Below are 21941 nucleotides of genomic sequence, written 5' to 3'. Positions count from 1 at the left end.
TGTTGTAGGCTAAGGCGGGCAGATCACCTGAGGTCAGGAGTTCGAGACCAGCCTGACCAACATGGTGAAAGTCTGTCTCTACTAAAAATACAAAAAGTCGCTGGGTGTGGTGGCGTACGCCTATAGTCCCAGCTACTCACGCGGCTGAATCAGGAGAATCACTTGGATTGTAGTGAGCCGAGATGGCGCCACTGCACTCCAGCCTGGGCGACAGAGTGAGACTCCATCTCACAAAAAAAAAAAAAAAAAAAAAAAAAAAAAATCCACGGGCAACATTTAGGGAGAAATGTGTTTGAAGGAATTCCAAAGTCATATTAAAAAAGTGCAATGAAAGCAAGTGTCTTACTGAATATTAGTTCGCAGCTAGCAAAACAAAAACAAAAACAAAAAACAAATGATTGGATAATAAACTTCAACCTGAAAGATTAGGGAAGGAACTCAGTGTCCATTTCTAATCACCTGTGTGGCCCATGCCTTAATGTGTCTGTCAAAAAACAAAATGAAACACGCAGAAAATCATGAGAACGAACCCAACCCGGTTTGCCATTTGTGCCTGTTCTGTGCGTCCGGTGTCTGCCCCCAGGGGGTGCAGCCATCACTCCATCCCTCAGTCTACACTGGCCTGACCCAGGGATTTGGGGTTCCAGGTTGATGAGTAGCACTCTTGGGCCAAGGCGTGTGTGAAGCACCCTCTTGGCGCCCTCTCGCTGACATTCATGACACCAGCTCCACAAGGAAAGTGTCTGGCCTCAGCAGAGAGGGGGTGAAGGAAGGAAACGGGGACCTGCCAGTGGATGCCGCCTGCCCCCAGACAGCATCTGATGCCTGTGTGCCCCTCCTTGCCCCCGTCAGAGTGCTGGGATGGGGACCTTGGCTCCTTCTGGCTGTCCCCGGAGCCCCTCCGTGTGCTGGGATAGGGACTCTTGTGGTCAGGCTCACCGGGACATTGATCTGCACGCCGTCACAGTCACCTCTGGACTGGTCCTTGAGGGTCACTCCATTGCTGCAGAAGGAGTCATAGGTGACTTTCAGGGTGTCGGGGAGGGCGTTGTGATCCAGGAAGACCCTGGAGGAGAGTTTCTGCGGGCAGAGAGCGGCCACTCTTAGGGGCGAGTCTTTCTGCTGTCCTGGCCCTGCCTGGCCCAGTGGTTTAGACCCGTCTCCACTTCTCCTCTCCCTGCAAGTCCCCAGTGTCAGCTAATGACACAGAGGAGAGAATGGCAGGATGTGCCGAGGATGGCGGGGCTGCCAGGGCCACAGTCCTGACCCCAAAACAGCCCGACCACAGGGACCAGCATGGAGCCAGGGTGTGAGCCTCAGAAGTGGGAGCTTCTGCTGCTCCTCAGCCTTGAGTCCCCAGGACCTAGCACAGGGCAGGAGCTGGATAAATTGTTCAAGCGATAAGAGAGATGGGGAGAAACAGAGAGGCAGAGACAGACAGAGATGAGCAGAGCCAGAGACAGAGACAGAGAGACGCAGAAAAACAGAGAGAGGCAGAGACAGAGACAGATGGGGCAGAGACAGAGAGAGACAGAGAAAGACAGAGACAAAGACTGAGAGACAGAAGGAAATTGAGAGGAGGCACAGGGACAGGTTCATAGGGGCATCAGGTTCATAATGGCCAGGGCGGTGGTGTCACCTGCATCCTCTGTATAAGGACAGAAACACCTCGGGCAGTGGCTGGTACCCAGGAGGGTCTGCTTTGGGGGTTTGGGGCTCACAGGAGGCTACAAGAAGCCAATGGCACCTCCTCCACAGACCTTCAGTTTAATTCAATGACCCAGCGTTTGTCAGAGGCGCTACCGTATTGGGCTCCCTCAAGCCAGCAGGACCTTTGGCCTAGAAGGATCCAGGCCAGAATTCTGAGAACATCTCTCACCGGGGGGTAGATTTCCAGAGCAGTCTGGGACCTCTGGTGCCTGGGGCCCTGAGCGGTGCCTAGTGTGCACTTGTGCCTACCTATGCCCACCAGGGCCCCGGGCTTCCCCGGGGAGCAGCCCAGGGTGCAGCTGGGCCATGCACCAGGAAGAAATTCAGTGGGTGAGGGCTTCTCTGGGGCTTGCCCAGGACAGGTGTACAGAGCAAGAGGAATTCCACCCCCCAGGGTGTCTTCCCAGGGCCCAAGTCCACCGTGGGGGTTTCCTATGGCCTCCTCCAGCCCCAGGTGCCCTGTCTACCACCAGAGTGTCCACCCCCCTTCCCCACAGAGACCCACAGAGGAGTCCTGCATGAAGAGGGCCTGAGCTTGGGTTTCAAGGAGCATCGCCCACACCATCAATGAGAGAGGACATGGAGCTCCCCGTGGAACTGCCAGGCCAGGGTGTCCTGGAGGCTGCAACCAGCCCACAGGGCAGTGGCTCTCCTCCCAGATCACCCTCCTGCTGACCTGCAGCAGGAGCTGACCTGCAGTGGGGAGGTTGCTGGCCACCCCATGGGTCCCGGCTGAGCGGTGTGGGAGACTCACATTGTAAGCGTTCTTAATGAGCTGGACCACATTGCTGGAGTCGTCAGACAGCTCCCCCACCGCTGACTTCGGGATGATCTCAGTGAGTTTCTGTTGGGCAAGAAGACCAGACACGGCATGGCTAGGACCTGTGCCATGGCATCTCCACGCACCGGGCTCACCCTGAGGACCGGTGCCATGGCGTCTCCACGCACCGGGCTCACCCCAGGGGCTTCTGCACCTGCAAAATGGCTGGGACGGTCCTCAATGCAGTTTCTCGCTTGGTCCCCAGAGTGTGTGGTTAGCGATGTGTGGTAAGGGGGGGTAAAAAGCCCTGAGCTGCCCGGGGCCGTGCCTGGAATCCCAGCACTCAGGAGGCCTATGTGGGAAGATCTCCTCCTGCTCCCACTCCAGAGCCCGGGGAACCTACGGCAGGAACCGCTGGTCTCGCTTTGGGCCCCAACACACCACGAGGTTGAGCTTGTAGCTGGGATACGGACCTGACGATGGACTCCCGTAGCTCAGCAATATGCACTTCAAAAAAGAGGCGGCCCCGGGCACGTTTCTTCCCCAAACCCCGAGTGCATCTCCTCAGCCTAAGCAGCAGGGCAGGGGCTGTGAGGCTGCCCAGCTGGGCAGAGCCCCGGGCAGGGGGAAGAGGGTGCCCTGGTTTCCTGTGTGCCATTTTGAAGAAGATGGTGGTGATGGCCTTGGAATGGCCAGCAGGTCGGTCACTGTCCAGATGAGGAAAATCAGGCCCTTTAGGGCGGCTGCTCTGTGAATTCCCTGAGTGGGTGAGCTCAGTACCCGCGATGCTCCGCCGACCGGGCACCACTGCCCTTTTCACAGATGAGGAAACTGAGTGCTCGTGGTAAGGAAGGGCCTGGGATGTCCTGTGGTAAGTAACAGAGCTGGGTGTGAGGTGAGCCGCCCAGGGTCCTGTCCACCCTGAAGAACTGGGCACGTGGCTGCATAAAGTACGATGACAACCACCTCCTTCCTCCAGCTCAGTCCTTCTGTCCCTGTGGCCTCGGGGCCACACACCGTGCAGGCTGCCACGGGCGGAGGCTCCTTTCAGGAGGGTGTGCAGCGTTTCCTTCCTTCTAGCCTGGCTGGTGCCAACAGGACAGAACAACACTCATAGGCAGAGGGGGCTGCAGGGTGCCACCCTGACCACCGGATCATCATCTCCCTGTTTGGTCCTTCCTCTGTTCCACACTGTATGGTGCTGTTGGATCCAATTGCTGCTCTCCTCAGAGACACATGGAGGGGGAGGCCCTCTGCTCCGAGGGCTGAGGGCTGAGGGCCCCTGATGATGGGAGTCAGACCGTGCTTTCCTCCCAGAGGCTGTGGCCTCCACATCGGTGCAGTGGAGATGAGCTCCCTGGCCTGGGGGGTTGGGGAAGTCAGGCCTGGTTCTAACTGCACTTTCCATGCCCAAAGCATAGGTCATAGTTGTGCAAGGAAGGTTGTCCTTCTCCAGGTGGGGTGGACAGGGCTGCACAGACAGGAGGCTACGTCCTTCTCGGGTGGGACAGATCAGGCTCTGCAGACCAGAGGGCTGTGTCCTGCTCCAGGTAGGATGGGCGGGGCTGTTTCAAAGCCAGTGCTGAATCCCAGGGCTCCATTTGTTTGGTTTGGCTCCTCCCATTTGAGGCATTTATGGAAGGCTTGTCTCCGTCAACACATGGCAGAAGGGTGTGTTCTCCGTGTGCACAAGCGGTGGTTTCCCTCAGGAGGTGGCCTGGTTTCTCTCCTGTGCACCTTTGACCTTTAGTGACTTTTGTCTGTATCCTCCCACCTCGGGCAGGGGCTGGCACCCAGGAGGGTTTGCTTCGCAATAAACCGTAACTGTGAGTTTACTGGTTCTTGAGCTCTGCAAGTCCTTCCAGCAAATCACTGACCCTGAGAGTGGTCTTGGGAACCCCGACAGCACCTGAGCGACTTGAACGCACGAACCTGCTCAGGCCAGGCTGAACACATGGCACGGGCGGTGGAAATTCGGGATGAACGTATTTCATTGGGGGCTTCTGCTTCTAGGAGCAGAGCTGGTTATCGGCTGTGCTTCCTTTGTAAAACTCATCCCACCCCACGCTCCAAGCTTGTGAACGTTTTCGTGTAATTTTATCTTCGTGGAGAGTGTTGATATTCAAATGTATGTAAGCATAAAATAAGCATGTTTCCATAAAATAAAGAATTATGCTATATTCCAGAAAAGAACAGAAAATATCACCAATGCCAAGACACGCTGTTAACACAGCTGAGTTTCAGGGACAGGGAGGAATTCCTCCTCCTATCGACACGCAGGTGTCCTGTCCTGGACGGGAAGCCTCAGGCTTCTCACCCACGGGCATCTGTGACCCGGGCCGGCTGGCCCTCATGTGCCCAGCATGTGGAGGTGGCACTCAGACCTGCAGTGGCGCTGGGTGTGGCCTGCGGCTGAAACGTGCCCCTGCCCAACAGATGCTCAGGACCCAACAGCACTCACCTCATACGTCTTCACCATCTTCCTGGTCACCGCGAAGATGGGCTGGATGTTGTTTTCGGCCAGCTTGTGCGCCAGCTGGCCCACCGATGGGTAGTCCTGGAGAAAGGAGGCCCTGCTCAGCTGGCCCCGAGTCTGAGACAAGCCTTCCAGGTGCCCGCCCCTGTCTGCCCCACTCAGCCTTAGCCCTGCCTGTGCTTCGGACCCTCTCGGGGGAAGGCTGGAGAGGCAGAGGCTGCCGCGCAGGAGTGCAGTGCAGAGAGCCGCCATGGCCTCTGGGCAACGTGTGCATAGACTTGGGCTTTCAGAGTCCAGGCAAGAGCAGCATTTGAGGCGTCTCACCGTGGGACTGGGGATGTCCACGGGGCAGAATCCCAGCCTGCCCCACACGGTGGACCTGCTTTCGCACTGAGAGGCGCTCAGTTTCAGCAGAGGCCATGAGGGTCAGGTGCGGCTCTCCCTACCCAAGTTCCAGGACCCGACGGCCGTCCCTCCCCTGTCTGTGGCTTCGGCAGAGGACCTGAGTTTTGCATCTCTAAAGTCCTTTGCCGCCCCCAGAGCCTATGATGTTAGGCTGCAAGAGCATTGCACCATGGCCAGCGAGGACAAGCCCCTGTGACCGGTGGTGGCCTCTGGGCCCACGGCTGATCCCAGCCAGAAGTCCTGGCCCCTCTGAGCCATTGAAATGCCTCTGCAGAGAGACGCTCGTCCTAACCCTGTGCATCCTGGGTCCCTCCCCGCATTTTCCTCATGGTCCCCGCAGTCCCTCACCCAGCTCAGGCGCTGGGGACAGGGAGGGGCCGCACTGGAGGAGGCGGACTCAGGGGCAGCGGGGAAACCACAGAGGAGGCCAGGAGGAGGAGGAGGCGGATGCTCCAGGATGGGACTCTGGCCAGCGGCGGGGACAACAGGGCGCGGCTGTAGCCTGGGGGCGGTTACTGTACCTCCACAGCCGCTGACAGCCCAGGTGCGGGGGCAGTGGGGCTGGAGACCAACAGGGCCTGGGAGTGCCACAAGGGCGAGGCCGGGGCTCAGCCTGGCTGCCCCCACCAACCCCACCCTCCCCTGGCCTGAGGCCAGTCCTGGGAGACCCCACACTGCCACTTGGGGCTTCCAGAAGTTTCCTCGGGAATCTGCTCCTTGGGTTGGAAGGAGGCTCTGTAAGGTGGAGACCCCGCCTCGTTCCCTCCGTCAATGGTGTCCTGCCAGGCGGTGCCTGGGTGCCTGGGGTGGGCACTTACGAACTCGTTGCTCCTCTTGTACATGTTGTCCTCCAGGTGACAGCGGCCGTCATTGGGGGTCAGGATGGCACCCAGCTTCCCGTCGCCCGCGAAGTGGAAGCCGTCGTCGGTGGCGAACACCAGCAGCCGTGTGACGTTGCGCCAGCCGATTTCCTCCTGAGAGGAAAGCGTGGGGGGCGGGGTTACCTGCCTCGGTTTCCCAAACTGGGCCCTCTGGAGCAAAGGAGACAACGCAGAGCTGGCGGGGTGGCCCGGAGGCTGGCACTGGTGCCCCTTTCCCTTGGGTCTCAGGGACCCAGCCGTGTTCCCCCAGACGCCACGCCCAGGAGGAGACAAGGGCCCTCAAATACCCCGTGCGTGTGGGAGGCGCAGGGAGCGCAGGCACGTATGGAAAGGCAAGGAGAGTCACATGGTTGTGGTCCCTGCACTTCAGAGCTGGGAACAAACCCTCAGGAAACCATCCCCAAGGGGGAAAACCCTGGTAGACACGTGAACCACGTGCAGAACCAGCGCAACACAGAGGAAGATGAGCCCGAGGGGCCTGGCAGGCCTTGAGCCCACCATGGACAGCCTCTGGCAGGCGCGTTTGTGGGCTGTGCATGTCCTAGGCCGTGACCCCACACCCGTGAGCAGTGTGTCTACGCTGGGCCTGCAGGGAAGCTGGAGAGCTAAGGTGGGTTGTGAGAGGAGGACGGTGCGCAGCCTCAACACAGCCCAGGGACCGTGGCTGCTCCGTTAGGCTCACAGTCACAGACTGGGTGGGCAGGACGTGGAGAGACATGCACTGGGCAGCCAGGGCCCACCCGGCCTGGAGGGAGGAGGGCGGTTCCACCCCAGGAACCACGGGACCAGCTGCCTAGCGGCCCTGTTCTACCCTTGGCCACTCGCAAAATGTTTAGGCTTCAAAAGATTTGCCCAGGGTCACAAATTTAGTTCACAGCAAACAATGAAATCTGCGCATGGTTTTTAAGCCCCCATGGCCACTCCCTTCCTCCTGCCCTTTCCTGCATGGGCAGCAGCAGGGTGAGGCGCTGCCCTCCCCAGGCCCAGGCTGGAGTCCCTTAGATGACCTGCCAGCCAGGGTACCCCACTGCTCCCCCACAGTGCCTGACAGAGCCCCCAACACTGGGGGAAGCCGGGGACCCAAGCAGGGGCAGCGGCCTCACCAGGCAGGCGGCGACCTGCATCATGGCGTCCAGCCCACCCTCGGGTGCATCCAGGTTTCCTGAAATCAGCTGCTTCCCGACCTCTCTCTGAAACTGGTTGGAGTTGCTGGTCAACTTCAGCACGTGCCTGAAGGCAAACGGGGCCTGGCACTCTTTCTCCTTGTCAGGACATGGGTTTCGCAGCTTATCGGGGTGTGTGTTCACGAACGGCAGCACGGTCTTGTCCACGAAGGACCCGAAGCCTGCAGGGCACACGGAGGGGCTAGGGAGGCGGCAGGCTGGCCCCAGGTGGGAGGGCCAGCTTCAAAGGGGCACGAGGGCGAGCCTGTTTCCTCTGTCCTAGCAGGGAAGGGGAGAAAGCAAGATGGCACATGTGGAGTGTGTGTGAGCATGTGTGTTGTGCAAGCGTGCATGTGAATGTCTGTGGGTGTGTGTGTGCAATCATGTACATGTGTGAGCACAAGTGTATGCATGTGAGTTCCTGCATGTATGTGTGTGACCAGGTATAAGTGTGGGCATGTGGACATGTGCATATGCGTATCTGTGCGTGTGCAGCCATCTGCATATGTGAACATGAGTGTGTACATGTGTAGCACAAATGTGTGTGCACATATTCCTGTATGCATGTGAGCATGTTCAGGTGTGGACACACCTAGTTCACATAGGTGACCAGGTACATATGTGGACATGTGTGTTTGCATATGATTTGTATATGTGAGTGAAGACATACATGGGTGATCAGGAGTGTGCATGTGAGCATGTCTGTGTGTGCATGTGTGTGCACATGTAAGTGTGTGAGCATGCATTTGCATGTCTGAGTGTGCATTTTTACGTGCACATACATTCGCGTGTGTAAGCATGCAATGGCGTGTAAGCATACATTCATGTGTGAGCATACATTCACATGTGAGAGCATGCATTTGTGTGAGTATGCGTGTGTGTGAGCATGTATTTGCGTGAGCATGCATTCACATGTGTGAGCATCCATTTGTGCGTGTGAGGATACATTCATGTGCGAGTGTGCATTTGCATGTGTGAGCGTGCATTTGCATGTTTGAGCATGCATTTGTGTGTGTGCATTTGCATGTGTGAGCATGCATTTGTGTGTGAGCGTGCATTCACATGCGTGAGAGTGCATTTGCATGTGTGAATGTGCATTTGTGTTTGTGCGTTGCATGTTTGAGCATGCATTCACGTGCGTGAGCGTGTATTTGCTTGTATGAGTGTCCATTTGTGTGTGAGCGTGTATTTTTGTGAGCATGCATTTGCGTGTGTGCATGTGTGTGTGTGTGTAAGCATGCATGTGTGCATCCCTGCATGTAGGGAAGTTGGCAGAGTGCTGATGGGAGGAGCCACGCCTGGCGGGGAAGACATGTGCTGTGACTGACACACACGTGTGCTGGAGACTTGCTCTGTGGCGAGGCAGTGCTGGTGGAGAGTGGAGCCCCTGGCCCAGCAGAGCTTGCTGTGTGGTTTCTTCAGTGGTGCTGTTGCTGTACCATCTATGTGCGTTGTGGTCTTTAATGTCTAATAATTGGCACTGTCAGACTTTTGTCTTTTAAACATACCGAGAAATAAATAAAGGAAGTAGAAGGTGGAAGGGGAAGTGGAGGACTGGACGATGTCTACAAGTCTTGGGGAGCCAGGGACTGGGTGTGGCTCCTGGCAGGGAGGAAGGCCGACTGCAGCTCTGTGGATGCCCTGGGGGGACCTGCATCTGGGGTCCCCCGATCTGCCCTGGGGACCTGTGCATGAGGAGGTGCGTGGGCCACAGGCAGGAGTGGCCAGGGTCTGGGAAAGGACTGTGTCTCATCCTGCAGCGCCTGAGCCTCACCAATGCGGCCGGACTCGGTGATCTCGTTGAGGGCCTGGAGCAGGTCGCCACCCAGCTTCTTGACGTTCCTGAGGTCATCGAGCATGGAGTAGGAGAGGTCCATCAGGTAGTACAGGTCGATGGGGTAGCCCTTGGCCCGCCGGAAGGTCACGGTGAACTCTGCTGCCTGGCCTGCCGGTAGGGACAGAACACCATGAGCCACACCTCACGTCTCACACAGGGTGTCTGGGGGCGTGTGGCCCCGAGCGGGCTGTGCACTGGCACCCTTTTCTCCAGCCCCTAAATCCTCCTGATCTCTCCTCTCCCCACCTGGCAGGAGAGCTGAGGACCAGACACAGGACGTCCAGGCAGGCGTCCATGTCCTTTCAGAGGAAGGACATGGCTCTAGGACGCAGGCACGTGCCACGCAGTGACACTGAAACCCTTGCCTGGGGTGCATAGAGTTGACGTCAGTGACATCGGGGACACCTTTCATTGAGAGTGCCAGTGGCTCACCTGGGCTCACACGTAACCCGGCCCCGTGCCTGCAGTCTCACGGGCACCCTCATCAGCGGCCACGTAGACAGGCATCACACAAACCTGGCACTTTCCAGCAAGGCCCACGCAGGCCGTCCCCAGGATGCCCCTTTCTCCATCCCAGCCCTGGACTCCGCTCGCCTGCATCTCAGTCACACCTGCGGTTGTGTTTACGCGTCACCGCAACCAACCTGTGTCCCCGCCTCCCAGAACCGTGCCTAGCACAAGTCAGCTTTCCATAAACACACATCACGTTAATGATTGAGCAAGGAGGGAGGGTAACCAGACCTGTCCCCTCTGCCCAACCCTCCAGCCTTCAGCCCTGGGACAAGTGCAGGGCCTACCCCATCCCCAACATGCCTGCTGCCACGCCCTGAGAGAAAGGGTTTGTGCGCCACCCCCCACAAACACACACACACACCTACACATAAATACACCACATGCACACACAGTCACACATGGCATACACACCCACATATATGCACACAGACAATACTCACACACAAATATACCTCATGTACACACAGTCACACATAGCACACACACACACCCACAAATACACGCACATAGCACCCGCACACAGCAAACACACCACAGACAAATATGCATACACACACCACAAATACCAAACACCACACATGCGCACACATACACACACACCACACACTCATACACAACACCAGACACATAGCACACATACTACATGTACGTGCTCATATACACAAATACACCACATGCACACACACGCACTCACACACACATACACCAAACACACACACATGCATGCCACACACATATACACACACCACACACACATGCACTCACACCCATACACACACGTGCCACACATATACACACACACTCCACACAGAATGCTAAACACACACACACAACACACACCATACATACACACACACCCCACACACATGCACTCTCACACACACACACACACACTCACCCACATTCACACCCGGCGATCCTGGCCCTGGCCCTGCTGTGCCTTTTAGCCCTCGGAGGCGTCACTTGGCCTCTGGGCCGGGGACCAGCAAACACTCTCTGCGGAGGGCAGACAGTAAATGTGTGCGGCTTCGGGGACCTTGCGGCGTCTGCAGCGACATGGAGGAGGCAGCCAAGACCATGGCCCACAAGTGTTGTGGCTGTGCTGCAGTCAAAGGGCACAGACATAGGCCTTTGGTGGCTGACCAAGGGGCCCCGTCCCTTCCCTTCCAGAGTGCCAGGCTCAGCGAAGGGCCGCGGGCTGCGGGGGTAGGGCCGGGACCCCGTGAGAGGACGTTCCCCTCCCAGATCCTACCGCCTTGCTCTGGGAGCCTGTGGCCCCGGGGTGCTGTAGGATCTGTCCCTGGTGCTCACCTGAGCCTGCCTAAGCTCACCTGTGCCCACCTGAGCTCACCTGTGCCCCCCCAGAGGCGACAGCATTTGCCCCCTGCACAGTGGAGATGCATGCCAGGCCGTGGTCAACCACTCCCTGACCCTTCCCCACGGCACAAGGATGCCCCCGTTCGGGCGCACCCCCACCCTCCAGGACGATCCTTCCTGATACCTCCAGCACCACAGAGCTGCACAAACTCTGGCCACAGGCAACGCCCATGCCAGCCTGTTCCTCACTGTGAGGTGGGACACGGGGAAAACACATCAGAGCTGCCTCCAGGCGCCACAGGGCCAGGCCCTCGAGTTTGAGGTCAGAGGTGGAGGTTCCAAGGCGAAGGGGCTGTGCCTGCTCATGGGGCAATGAGGGGCCGGCCTGATCCCCCCACCAAGGTGGGGTTTTGTCCGCTGCTGCCCCCAGGGACACCTGGCCCCTGCTCGTGTAGGACCTCCCCACTGGTTTGGCCCCCTCCCTCACTGTCTCCCAGCCACCTCTCACCTGGCTGCTGCTGGCTCTCACCTGGCCGCCTGCACCCTGGGCCACTCTGCCCCAAGGCTAACTCAGTGGCCGCTGACCTGGGCTTCCCTTGAGGGCAGAGCTCTGAGTCCCAGCCTGTACAACACCAGTTGGTTCCTCTAAAGTCACTCCGGCTCTGTCTGCACCCCCTCCCTGGGAGATGGCTTCCCCTTCCTTCCCTGGCCTCACTGTGGCCTGGGAGGTCACAGGTCGGTGGCCACACTAGGCCTTCTTCTCCCATCTGCTGCACCACCACACACCCGCCTTCCTGGAGCAAGGAGGGCGCTCTCTTCCCCTTCCCCTTTCCCTCCCCTCCCCTCCCTTCCCCTTCCCCTTCCCCCTCCCCTCCCCTCCTTCCTTCCTTTTCATTTTGAGACAGAGTCTTGCCCTGTCGTCCAGGCTAAAGTGCAGTAGCACAATCTTGGCTCACTGCAACCTCTGCCTCCCGGGTTCAAGTGATTCTCCTGCCAGCTGAGATTACAAGTGCACATCACCACGCCCGGCTCATCTTTTTTTTTTTTGTATTTTTAGTAGATGGGGTTTCACCATGTTGGCCAGACTGGTCTCAAACCCCCGACCTCAAATGATCCACTGCCTTGGCCTCCCAAAGTGCTGGGATTACAGGTGTGAGCCACCGATAAGGTGGACGTTTCTAAAGTGCTGACAGGGGACTGTGTTCTGAAACTGTGCTCTGGTCAAGTCAGTTTGGACAACACTCATTTAAACAGTGACTCAGGTCTCTTGGCTGCAAGACTTATCAGACCCTCTACTCTTCTAAGAGCACCGTGGCCTTCTGAGTGTGTAATGGAATAGTGTTTTCCAAATGGCTTGGTCTCCCTTTAAAAAAAAAAAAGATGCAGAATGTCGGGCTGTGAGAGAGCCGATGGTGAGGGCTGGGGCAGCTCCACCTGGGGACGGAGCGGAAGGGCGCTGAGGAGCTCAGCTTTCCAGCAGCCTTGGGGCTTCACTGGCCCACCCAGCCGTCCAACCTGGACACATGCCCCTTCTGGGCAGCCCTGACACCCCAGAGCAGGGCCAGGCTCCTAGCCAGAGCCAATAACCAGCACAGAGGGTGCCTGGCACCCCCATAGAGGCCAAGCCTACCTGGTCGCAGGTAAAGAGTCACTTTTTGTGGGGACAGCTGCGTCTGGCCCCCATCGTGGTCTTCCTGGGTTTCGGCGAGGCTCCTGGGGTCCATGATGTCGTCCGCGGGACAGCCCCTCATGAGCAGCTGTGGCCGGGTGTCACAGCGAATGGAGTCAGGATCCCCTGGCCCTGTGAAGTTCTGGGGAGGGGGAGTCAGGGGTCAGGAGGGGGCCACACTGCAGGACCTGCAGGAGGCTGACTGGCCAGCAGGGACTGAGGACCCACCCTGTCCCCTCCTCCTCTGTACCTGGAATTTGGGACAGAAGTCCCTGTGGACAGAGACAGGGAGCTCCTCCGGCCTCCCAGACAGCCCCTCGCTGAAGGCTCCCGGCAGCAGCAGAGCCCTGGGGGGCGGGGTATCCCCTCGTCCTCTGCCTCTAGCAGCAGAAAGGACTCAGGACCCGCTCTCCAGCCCAAGGCTGACCCGAGAGGAGAGGCCTCCGCGTCCTCCAGCAGCTGGCCCAGGGGCTTCAAGCCCTTCATCAGCAGAACCTTTGTCCAACGGAGTTGTTCTGTCCCGAAGAAATGTGGCAGTCCCTAGGCCCCCAAGGAACCCAGAACATGGGCAGGGTTCTGGGCCAAGCCCCTCAAAGTTTAGAAGAACGGAAGCTGGAGGGGAGCCTGGGAGGACTGGGCCCCGGGTGCTTTCCTCTCAGCCACCTTGTCCCTGCAAAGCCCCTGGATTCTGAGGAGGGCTGTGTTTGGTGGGTCCCGTCACTGGCCCCGAGCCTGCTGCCTCTACGGGAAAGTGTGCTGGCGATGCGGGGCCAGAAGCGCACGTGTTTCTCTACTTGCTTTCACAGAGGGAAGCTCAGGAGGATAAGCCCGCCCCCACCCCAGGGCTGGTGTCCCTCAGGCAGGGGGGCAGGTGGGAGGGGAGGGCGACAGTCCCCAGGCTGCCTCTTTGTCTGGCTCTGACTTTTGAAACCACAGAAGTTTTAAAGTCCTCCAGAAATTAAACTCCATCAGCAAGCATCCCGGCTAGAAGGAAAAGAAAGCCTAAATGTAACCCACACAGAAACAAACAAATCTCACTGGAGGGTATTTATTTCAGATGAGCTGACAACCTCCAGAAAGGGGAGGGAGAAAAACCCAACCTGAGCAAGGTGGTGTCACCTGGGGCCTGGCCACCCTGCTCAGTCCGAGGACAGACAGGAGCCACCCAGCTTCTCATCTGCGGGCTGCTCGCCGCAGTGGCGTGGGCTGGAGGCCCCGAAGCCACTCCCCGTGGGCCGCAAACTTGAGAAACGAGGAAGCCGCTGACGGTAAGAAATGAGACACCACTTCTCCTGCTGCCCTTCCCTTCTTCTCCTCCCGCTCCCCTTCCCTAGTTCATAAGACAGGAGAGATGGGAGAAAGCGAAAAGTTGGAAAGAAACAGGAGTAAGATAAATAGCCAGAGGACCTTGGCACCACCTCCTGGCCCTGGTGGTTAAAATAATAACAATAATATTAACCCCTGACCAAAACTACTTGTGCTAGCTGTAAATTCCAGACATGGCATGAAAAAGCATTGTAAAACTTTCTGTTCTGTCAGCTGATGCGTGTAGCCCCCAGTCACGTTCCCCACGCTTGCTTGATTTATCACAACCCTTTCACATGGACCCCTTAGAGCTGTAAACCCTTAAAAGGGCCAGGAATTTCTTTTCTGGGGAACTTGGCTCTTAAGACGCAAGTCTGCCGATGCGCCCAGCCAAATAAAGCCCTTTCTTCTTTAACTGGGTGTCTGAGGAATTCTGTCTGTGGCTTGTCCTGCTACAACAGTGCTGGAACCCGGACTCACAGGGAAAAGAACCAGAGCCTTCAGAAAAACATCCGATTCCAGGCTAGGGCAAGGGACACGAAGATGGGCCTGTGGTGTCATGTTGCTCCAGAAAGCAAGAAAGTGCTCAGAAAAATAGGATGGGGACCCATGGACAGGACGCGGAGCCAAACCCAGTGGATTTGGGCATCTCGGGGAAGAAAGGACAGTCACAGATGATGCACTACTGAACAAAATAAAACTGTGGAGAAGGAGAGACACTTCCTCAGGTTGGGAGCCGTGAGAGGCAGGCAGGGACCAGCACTGCACCCAGCTGCAGCCATTGTAGTGATGGCGGCTTCAGGTGGGGACATCCGCGGACGCTGAGCCTGCCCGTGTGATTTGATGGGAGCGGAACGTCACCAGCCCACAGGGGACTGTGCAGCGGGGTGGGGAGGCCGGGCGGATGCCATCTCAGCAGAGCCGTCCACACTGACCTCACCAGGACTGGGACGGGGCAACAGCAGTGCCTCTCACGGGCATTTAGGACACCGTCACTGAGGGGCTCCTGCCAAAGCGCACCTGAGTCCAGGAAGAGGAAACTCCAGACAAGACCCCCGAGTCATGCTACAAAGCTGCTCCCCGAACTCCTCGGAAATGCCCAAGGACAGGAAAGACAAAGAAAGCTGAGGACCGGTCCAGATTCAAGAAGCCCAAGGAGACGGCTGAGTGTAGGGTGAGCCTGGGTTAGGAGGTTCGGGGCCTGAGACGGCTGAGCACAGAGTGAGCCTGAGTTACAAGATCCACCAGGAAAATATGCTCACGAAGACATCACTGGAACAACCCATAAAATATGTGTACAGTGTGTCGGTTTGATCATAATGAGATACCAATGCTGAATTTCCTGGTTTTGGTACATGTATTTATCAAATATAGATATACATGTATCAAAACACATTCACACATTTACATCAAAATACATTTCCTCTCGGCCACCTTGTCCCTGCAAAGCCCCTGGATTCTGATGAGGGCTGTTTGGTAGGTCCCGTCGCTGGCCCCGAGCCTGCTGCCTCTACGGGAAAGCGTGCTGGCGATGCCGGCCAGAAGCGCGTGTGTTTCTGCACTTGCTCACATGGTTTTGTAAGTGAAAACCTGGTTCTTAAGAAAGACCTCCCTTGAAGTACTACGAAACAAAGGGCTCCATGTCTACAATCTACTCTGAAATGGCTGAGAAAAACTAAAAGTATGTGTTCTGTGTGTGTTTCCAAATACACCACACATCAGAACCTCAGGGGCCCCTTGAGGGGAGGGCGAGGCCAGGGTCTGGGGACCCCCCAAGAGGAATGGAGTTGTTGGTCCTCTGGGTGCCACTGGCTTCAGGGGCAGGAAAGGGCCCCCACCCAGGAGCTGGGCAGGTGGGGAGGGACCCAGGAGGCACTTACCAGCTTCTGGCACCAGGTGCAGCCGGGCCCCGACTCGATGCACTCCCGGCAGCTGCTGACCTTGAACTTCGTGCACTCCTGAGAGAGGACTGAGGGACGAGGCCGGCAGGTGAGTGGGTGCTCTGGGCCGCCCTGGCCCACACCCAAGGGGGCCTGTGAGTGACCACAGGCCCGCACCCAAGGGGGAGTAGAGCAGGAGGGTCAGAGGAGGCCCAGAGAGACAGGGAGGCAGCCTCCAGGAGACCCCGCATCAGCCACCACCCCCAGGTGCAGAGGGGGGCCCTGGGGAAACAGCACAGCCACAGCTTCCTGGCGTGTGGGGGGACGAGGCCTGAGTCCCCGACCTGCCCCCAGAGGCATGATCCTTCCCCAGCCTCCCGGGAACTTCTATCTGTGGGAACATGAGGGCAGGCCCTGCTCTCCCTGACCGGAATGTCACGCGTGGAGTCCCCTCCGTGGAACACAGAACTCACCACACCCGAGGGAGAGCAGCCCCACCAGGGCGAGCAGAGCGGGGCGCAGGCCCAGCATGTCCTGTGGAGGGAAGGGGTTTTGGTGACGGTCTCAGGCCCAGCCCCTGGGGCTGACCACCCACAAAGCCCGCCTCCAGCTGGCCTGGGACAAGGAGCTGGGTTCCTGTCCCCCCTGCAGGGGTGGGTTAGAGTCAGGCCAGCACAGCTGCGCTGGGCCCAGCTTCCAATAGCCAGGGAGGGAGGGAGGTCGGGCCCAGCAGTGCGGGCAGCACACCTGCTCAGCAGCCAGGCACCCAGGACAGCTGCAGCAGGTCCCTGCAGAGACACACAACACAGGCACATACACATGCAGACAATACACACACCACACACCACACACCACACATGCACGTGTACACGCATACAAATGCATGCCTAACCACATGTACACACCACATGCACGCACACACCACACATACACATGTATGTATCACGCCACACATATGTACACAGAGAGATGTATATACCCCTTACCCACACCGTACTCCCCACAAGACACTACACACCACACACAAATATACATGCACACGTACACACACGCACACACCACACAGGCACACACACCACACACACATACCATACACACGTGCAAATGTGCACGCACACGCACACCACAACCCCACACACCCGGTGTGTGCACTCTGCCCCTGTGCACCCCAAGTCCTCCGTGAGCAGAGCCTGTGCTTGGAGCAGAGCCGGGCTTGCCCTGTCTCTCTGTGGCAGAAACAGGGCCAGGAAGAGAAAGCTGGCTTGATGTCCGCGAGTGCCAGGCTGTGTGCAAGGCCTGCCCAGGAGCCTTGCGGTCCCTGCCAGGTGGGGAAAAAAAGTCACCTGACTTGCCCAAGCCACCAGCTGCCAGGCTCCTGCCCTTTGTTTCCAGATACACACCCACCCCGTCCTTAACCCAGTCATCCACAGCTGGGGCAGCTCTGTGGTCACTCACAGGCCCTCGGCCCCAGAGGCAAAATGACAGAACCAGGCCTCAGCCTGGGCTCCCTTCCCTCCATCCTGGAGGTGCCCAAAGCAGCCCTAGGTCGGCTCCTTGGGGGGTCTTAGGGCTTCCTAGGTGGGGTGGGCCTCTGGGTCTGACCTCCAGGACCTGAGAACGTTGGGTCCTCGCTGGGACCCTTTTATCTGGCACCAAGAGGTGGAGAGGTTCTGAGAAGGGGTACCCAGGAGCCTTCCTGCCATAGTGGGCGGGAAGACGCTTCTGTTACCCTGGGGCTGTTATCAGAAGCAAAGATGAACACACCTCCCCCAGCAAACGCCGGTTCCTCTCGCGGCCTCCCAGGCGCCTGGGGCGTTTCTGCCCCACCCACTGCCCTCGGGTGGTGCTGGCAGGGTCACCCAAGGTTCAGTGGGCAGACCCAAGCCAGCAGAACCCCAAACTAGGGCCTGCTCACTTTGAAGACAGTGCTGGGTGCTGTGCTGTGGCCGGGGAGGCTTGGGTGCCCGCAGCCACAGGCCCTGGCTCCCCTCCATCCCCCAAAACCCCTGCACCTGTGCCGGGGGCTCTGAGGCCGACGGAACACCCACCCGGGCCCATCTGAGCATCCCACAGCTTAGAGGCCCCAACCAGCCCCAAGGTCCTGTCGTTTTGGAGGTGACCTCGTTTCCTGGTTCCCAGCAACATTACAGTCAGAATTCCAAAATGTCAAAAGGGAACCCTTGATCCTTCCCATTCTGGGGTCAAAAACAGAACCTGCACCTGCTGTAACTTCCTGGAGGAGGTGGTTTGGGTTCACACCGGGCCTACCCTGTGTCTGAAAGCCCCTGTGTCTCTGATCCTTGGGGGTTGTGGTTCAGGCCAAGGCCAGTTCCAGCTCTCCATCTGCGCCCCCCCAAAGTCCCGCGCCTGGACAGACCTCGGTGCCATGAGTGCCCACCAACCCCTCAGCTGACCGGAGACCCTGTGCATGCTGGAGCCACCCCAGGGTGCAGGGTCCAGCTGGCCTCAGGACACCCCCAGTTCGCAGCTGTGCCAAGTGGGGAGGGGGTGCAGCCTTCCCCCGGCAGCCTCAGCCAGGCTGGTAAGGACCCACACCCCAGCTCCACGCTTTCCCTGGGGCCGCAGACTTGACATCTCCGCCCCTAACACAGTCATGACCAGCGGCATGCAAACACTTTGTACCCTCAGATGGGGAAATTGAGGCCCCCAGCAGCAGCAAGATATGGACCTGGAGCCCAGTTACCCTGAGCAAAACCCCTGCCCCTAGGGAGATGGGGTGCACATTGATTCCAGCAGGATTGGCTCAGAGACCACAGTGCCCTGACCATGACCACAGCAAGGGGGCGGGCGGGGAGCCAACCTCTCCCCACTGTTGCTCCTCCATGAACAGCCCTGGGGGGCTCGGAGCTGGGGGCATAAGAGAAGCCAGGCCCTGCCCCACCCCCCGATGCCAGTGGCTGAGCCCAGACAAACAGCTGGGGACGAAGGTCGGCTCCGGGAGGTAAGGCAGTGCACTGAGCCTGGCAGCCGGCCTCCCTTCTGTGGGAGAACAGGGCAGGGCAGCCCCTCCACCCAGTAGCCAGGATGGCCCACGGAGGTCCAGGGCCTCACCTGAGGCCTAAGAAACCAAGACCGCATCTGGCCTCTCTGCGTCCGTTTCCTCCGTGTGCCTGGAGGTGGTCGAAGGGCCTGTGCCAGCTCCCTGGGGGACGGGAATGGGTAAGGCACAGATGTAGGACAGCATTCAGGCAAACAGGCAGGTACCTGGGCCACTGTCACCTCTGGTGCCCTGAAGCTAAGCCGACAGAGCTGCAGGGCAAGCAGGGAGGAAGAGCACAGAACCCCCCGTCCTGCACCCCCCCCCCCCGAGCAGGCCCCAGAGCTCCAGCCTGGAGCCTGATGACCCTGCTGCCCTCCCTGCTGCCCCACACTGGGGGCGGGCGCCCTCCTCGTCCTCCAGCTCCTGGACTTCCCACGTCTAAGGGCAGGCGGGTCCCCTTACCAAGACCTAAGGTGCAAAACCCAAAGCTGAGGCTGCTCAGGAATCCACAGCCCCACGGGCCTCTCAGAACCTTGCATCAGAGTCGCCCTTGACCTCAACCCTGCCCGAGAGGGAAGTGCTGGTGCAACCCCAGCCCAGCTGCAGGAAGTGGTATCTGTCACCAAGTCCCCTGCACAGGGGAAGCGGGGGGCTGAGGGGCGGGACCCGGGGGATGGGGTCATCTTTCCCCGGAGAACCCCTCGGGGGCCGGGCGCCCTTCCCTCCCGGGCACCAGATGAACCCTACTTCACGGCAAGCAAAGCTCTGAGCATTCAGGCTCTGAGACACAAAAGCGGCGTCGGAAGAGACCTGCAGCAGATCCAGGCCAAATCACACGCACCCTTTCACAGAAGTCAAAGACAGGAGAACAGGAGCAAACACGGGAAACGAACAGGCCGGCGTGGTGGCTGATGCCTGCAATCCCAGTGTTTTGGGAGGCCAAGGCAGGAGGATCACTTGAGGCCAGGAGTTTGAGAGCAGCCTGGGCAACATAGTGAGACCCCTATCTCTACGAAAAATAAAAATAGAAAATAAGCTAGCCATACATGGTGGTATGCATCTCTAGTCCTAGCTACTCGGGAGGCTGAGGCGGGAGGATCACTGGAGCCCAGGAGAGGGAGGCTGCAGTGAGCTTAATGGCACTACTGAACTCCAGCTTGGGTGACAGAAGGAGGCTCTGTCTCAAAAAAGAAAAGAAGGCCGGGCGCGGTGGCTCACGCCTGTAATCCCAGCACTTTGGGAGGCCGAGGCGGGCGGATCACAAGGTCAGGAGATCGAGACCATCCTGGCTAACACTGTGAAACCCCGTTTCTACTAAAAATGCAAAAAAATTAGCCGGGCGAGGCGGCGGGCGCCTGTAGTCCAGCTACTCGGGAGGCTGAGGCAGGAGAATGGCGTGAACCCGGGAGGCGGAGCTTGCAGTGAGCCGAGATCGCGCCACTGCACTCCAGCCTGGGCGACTAAGCGAGACTCTGTCTCAAAAAAAAAAAAAAAAAAAAAAAAAAAAAAAAAAAAAAGAAAAGAAAAGAAAAGAAAAGAAAAGAAACTTTAAAGTGAGACAGCAGAGAGAGGGCAGAGCCTATGCTGGGAGAGGAATCAGCAGGGTCAGGCTTCCTTTTTGCAACCCCGTAAAACCCTAAGATGAGACTGCCTGAGAAGCCAGAGGCCCCACAGACCCATTAGAACTTTGCATCAGAGCTTGCTCCTGCCTGTGCTGGGGTCAGGGAATAAAACCCACTTTATGCTTCTTAGAGGAGACACGCTCACATCAAAGTGACTCGGAGGTACACAGGAAGCGATGGACGATGCCGGTGGGGGACGAGGTTGGAAGGAAGAGGAAGTGGGAGGGAACTGAAGGCTCAAGGGATGATTATAAACTAGGCATCCACCTTCTAAGCCAAAACCCAGAGCATCAAGATGGACTCATCTCTGCTTCGTAGGAACATGATAAAGAACTGGAGAGAAGAGCCATTCAGGTGCGGGCTGGAACGCTTTTCTTGGATCACAGAGGCTCCAGGAAATCCAGGGACAAAGACAGGTCAAATCAGATCGGAACAAGTCGGAGCGGAGAGGATGCAGGAACCCCCAGCCCATGTCTCCTCTGACCCTCCAACACTGCAAACGTGTATTTCCCCAAGGGTCAGGGAGATGCGTTCCTACCGTTCGTTTTACTATCTGTGAAGTTTGATAGCACTGTTGTTTTTTTTTTTTTTTTTTGAGACGGAATCTCGCTCTGTTGCCCAGGCTGGAGTGCAGTGGTGCGATCTCAGCTCATTGCAACCTCCGCCTCCCAGGTTCAAGGAATTCTTCTGCCTCAGCCTCCTGAGTAGCTGGGACTATAGGTGCGTACCACTAGGCCCGGCTAATTTCTGTATCTTTAGTAGAGATGGAGTTTCACCATATCGGCCAGGCTGGTCTTGAACTCCTGACGTCGTGATCCACCCGCCTCGGCCTCCCAAAGTGCAGGGATTACAGGTATGAGCCACTGCGCCCGGCCTGATAGCACAACTTTTAAAGGCCACAATTTCTGGCCAAATGAAATAAAACAAGACACCCCGTCCCGCACACACACACATATTAATAAAGAATGCTAAAGTACTCCGCTAAATACCTCAAGTCAAAGGGAAATCCAATGATATTTACAGCATTTTAGACCAGGGGACACCACTCTTCCGTCTAACACGAAGGAGACTGTCTGTTCCCGGGTGGCAACGTGAGGCTGAGGCCCTGGACGCTCTTGTTGTGGACGTAAAAGAATGGCCACAAATGTGTAGGACTTCGGTTTTAGGGAATAAAACAATAAAGGAAATAGAAGAATAGGTATCTAAGACTAAGGAAACCTCAGCATGAAAGCTAAGGGGAGGCCGGGCGTGGTGGCTCACGCCTGTAATCCCAGCACTTTGGGAGGCTGAGGCAGGTGGATCACCTGAGGTCAGGAGTTTGAGACCAGCCTGGGCAACATAGTGAAACCCCGTCTCTACTAAAAATACAAAAATTAGCTGGGCCTGACGGCGGGCACCTGTA

General features: G+C 57.8%; 4 protein-coding genes across 7 annotated transcripts in view; 1 reads left to right on the top strand and 3 right to left on the bottom strand.

Moving 5' to 3' along the window:
- Positions 1-21941, bottom strand: part of PTTG1IP (PTTG1 interacting protein) — a 142101-nt gene that overhangs the window by 48442 nt on the left and 71718 nt on the right. The window lies entirely within an intron of this gene.
- SUMO3 (small ubiquitin like modifier 3) overlaps positions 1-21941 on the bottom strand; it is a 177081-nt gene that overhangs the window by 94948 nt on the left and 60192 nt on the right. The window lies entirely within an intron of this gene.
- ITGB2 (integrin subunit beta 2) overlaps positions 1-21941 on the bottom strand; it is a 46932-nt gene that overhangs the window by 6959 nt on the left and 18032 nt on the right. For 2 of the 4 annotated variants that reach the window (XM_050784414.1, XM_050784413.1), the window contains exons 2-10: positions 16390-16450; positions 15917-16005; positions 12693-12873; positions 9170-9340; positions 7336-7577; positions 6170-6325; positions 4932-5027; positions 2465-2554; positions 940-1080 (exon numbers count right to left, since the gene is read on the bottom strand). In XM_050784414.1, the coding sequence (XP_050640371.1) occupies positions 940-1080; positions 2465-2554; positions 4932-5027; positions 6170-6325; positions 7336-7577; positions 9170-9340; positions 12693-12873; positions 15917-16005; positions 16390-16447 (1224 nt within the window). In that variant the 5' untranslated portion in view covers positions 16448-16450. Of the gene's footprint in view, positions 1-939; positions 1081-2464; positions 2555-4931; positions 5028-6169; positions 6326-7335; positions 7578-9169; positions 9341-12692; positions 12874-15916; positions 16006-16389; positions 16451-18988; positions 19080-19379; positions 19485-21941 lie in introns of those variants that run through there. The other 2 variants (XM_050784412.1, XM_050784415.1) reach the window with 2 other exon arrangements.
- The window catches only part of SLX9 (SLX9 ribosome biogenesis factor), an 82739-nt gene continuing 63562 nt past the window's right edge, over positions 2765-21941 (top strand). Inside the window, exon 1 of the mRNA XM_050784510.1 lies at positions 2765-2768. The gene's annotated coding sequence lies outside the window, so the exon portion shown is untranslated. The remainder of the gene's footprint in view (positions 2769-21941) is intronic.

Source organism: Macaca thibetana, chromosome 3, assembly GCF_024542745.1.
Source record: "Macaca thibetana thibetana isolate TM-01 chromosome 3, ASM2454274v1, whole genome shotgun sequence".
Lineage (NCBI taxonomy): Eukaryota > Metazoa > Chordata > Mammalia > Primates > Cercopithecidae > Macaca > Macaca thibetana.
Note: the sequence above shows the minus strand (reverse complement) of the source record. Positions and strands in the feature narration are given on the sequence as shown.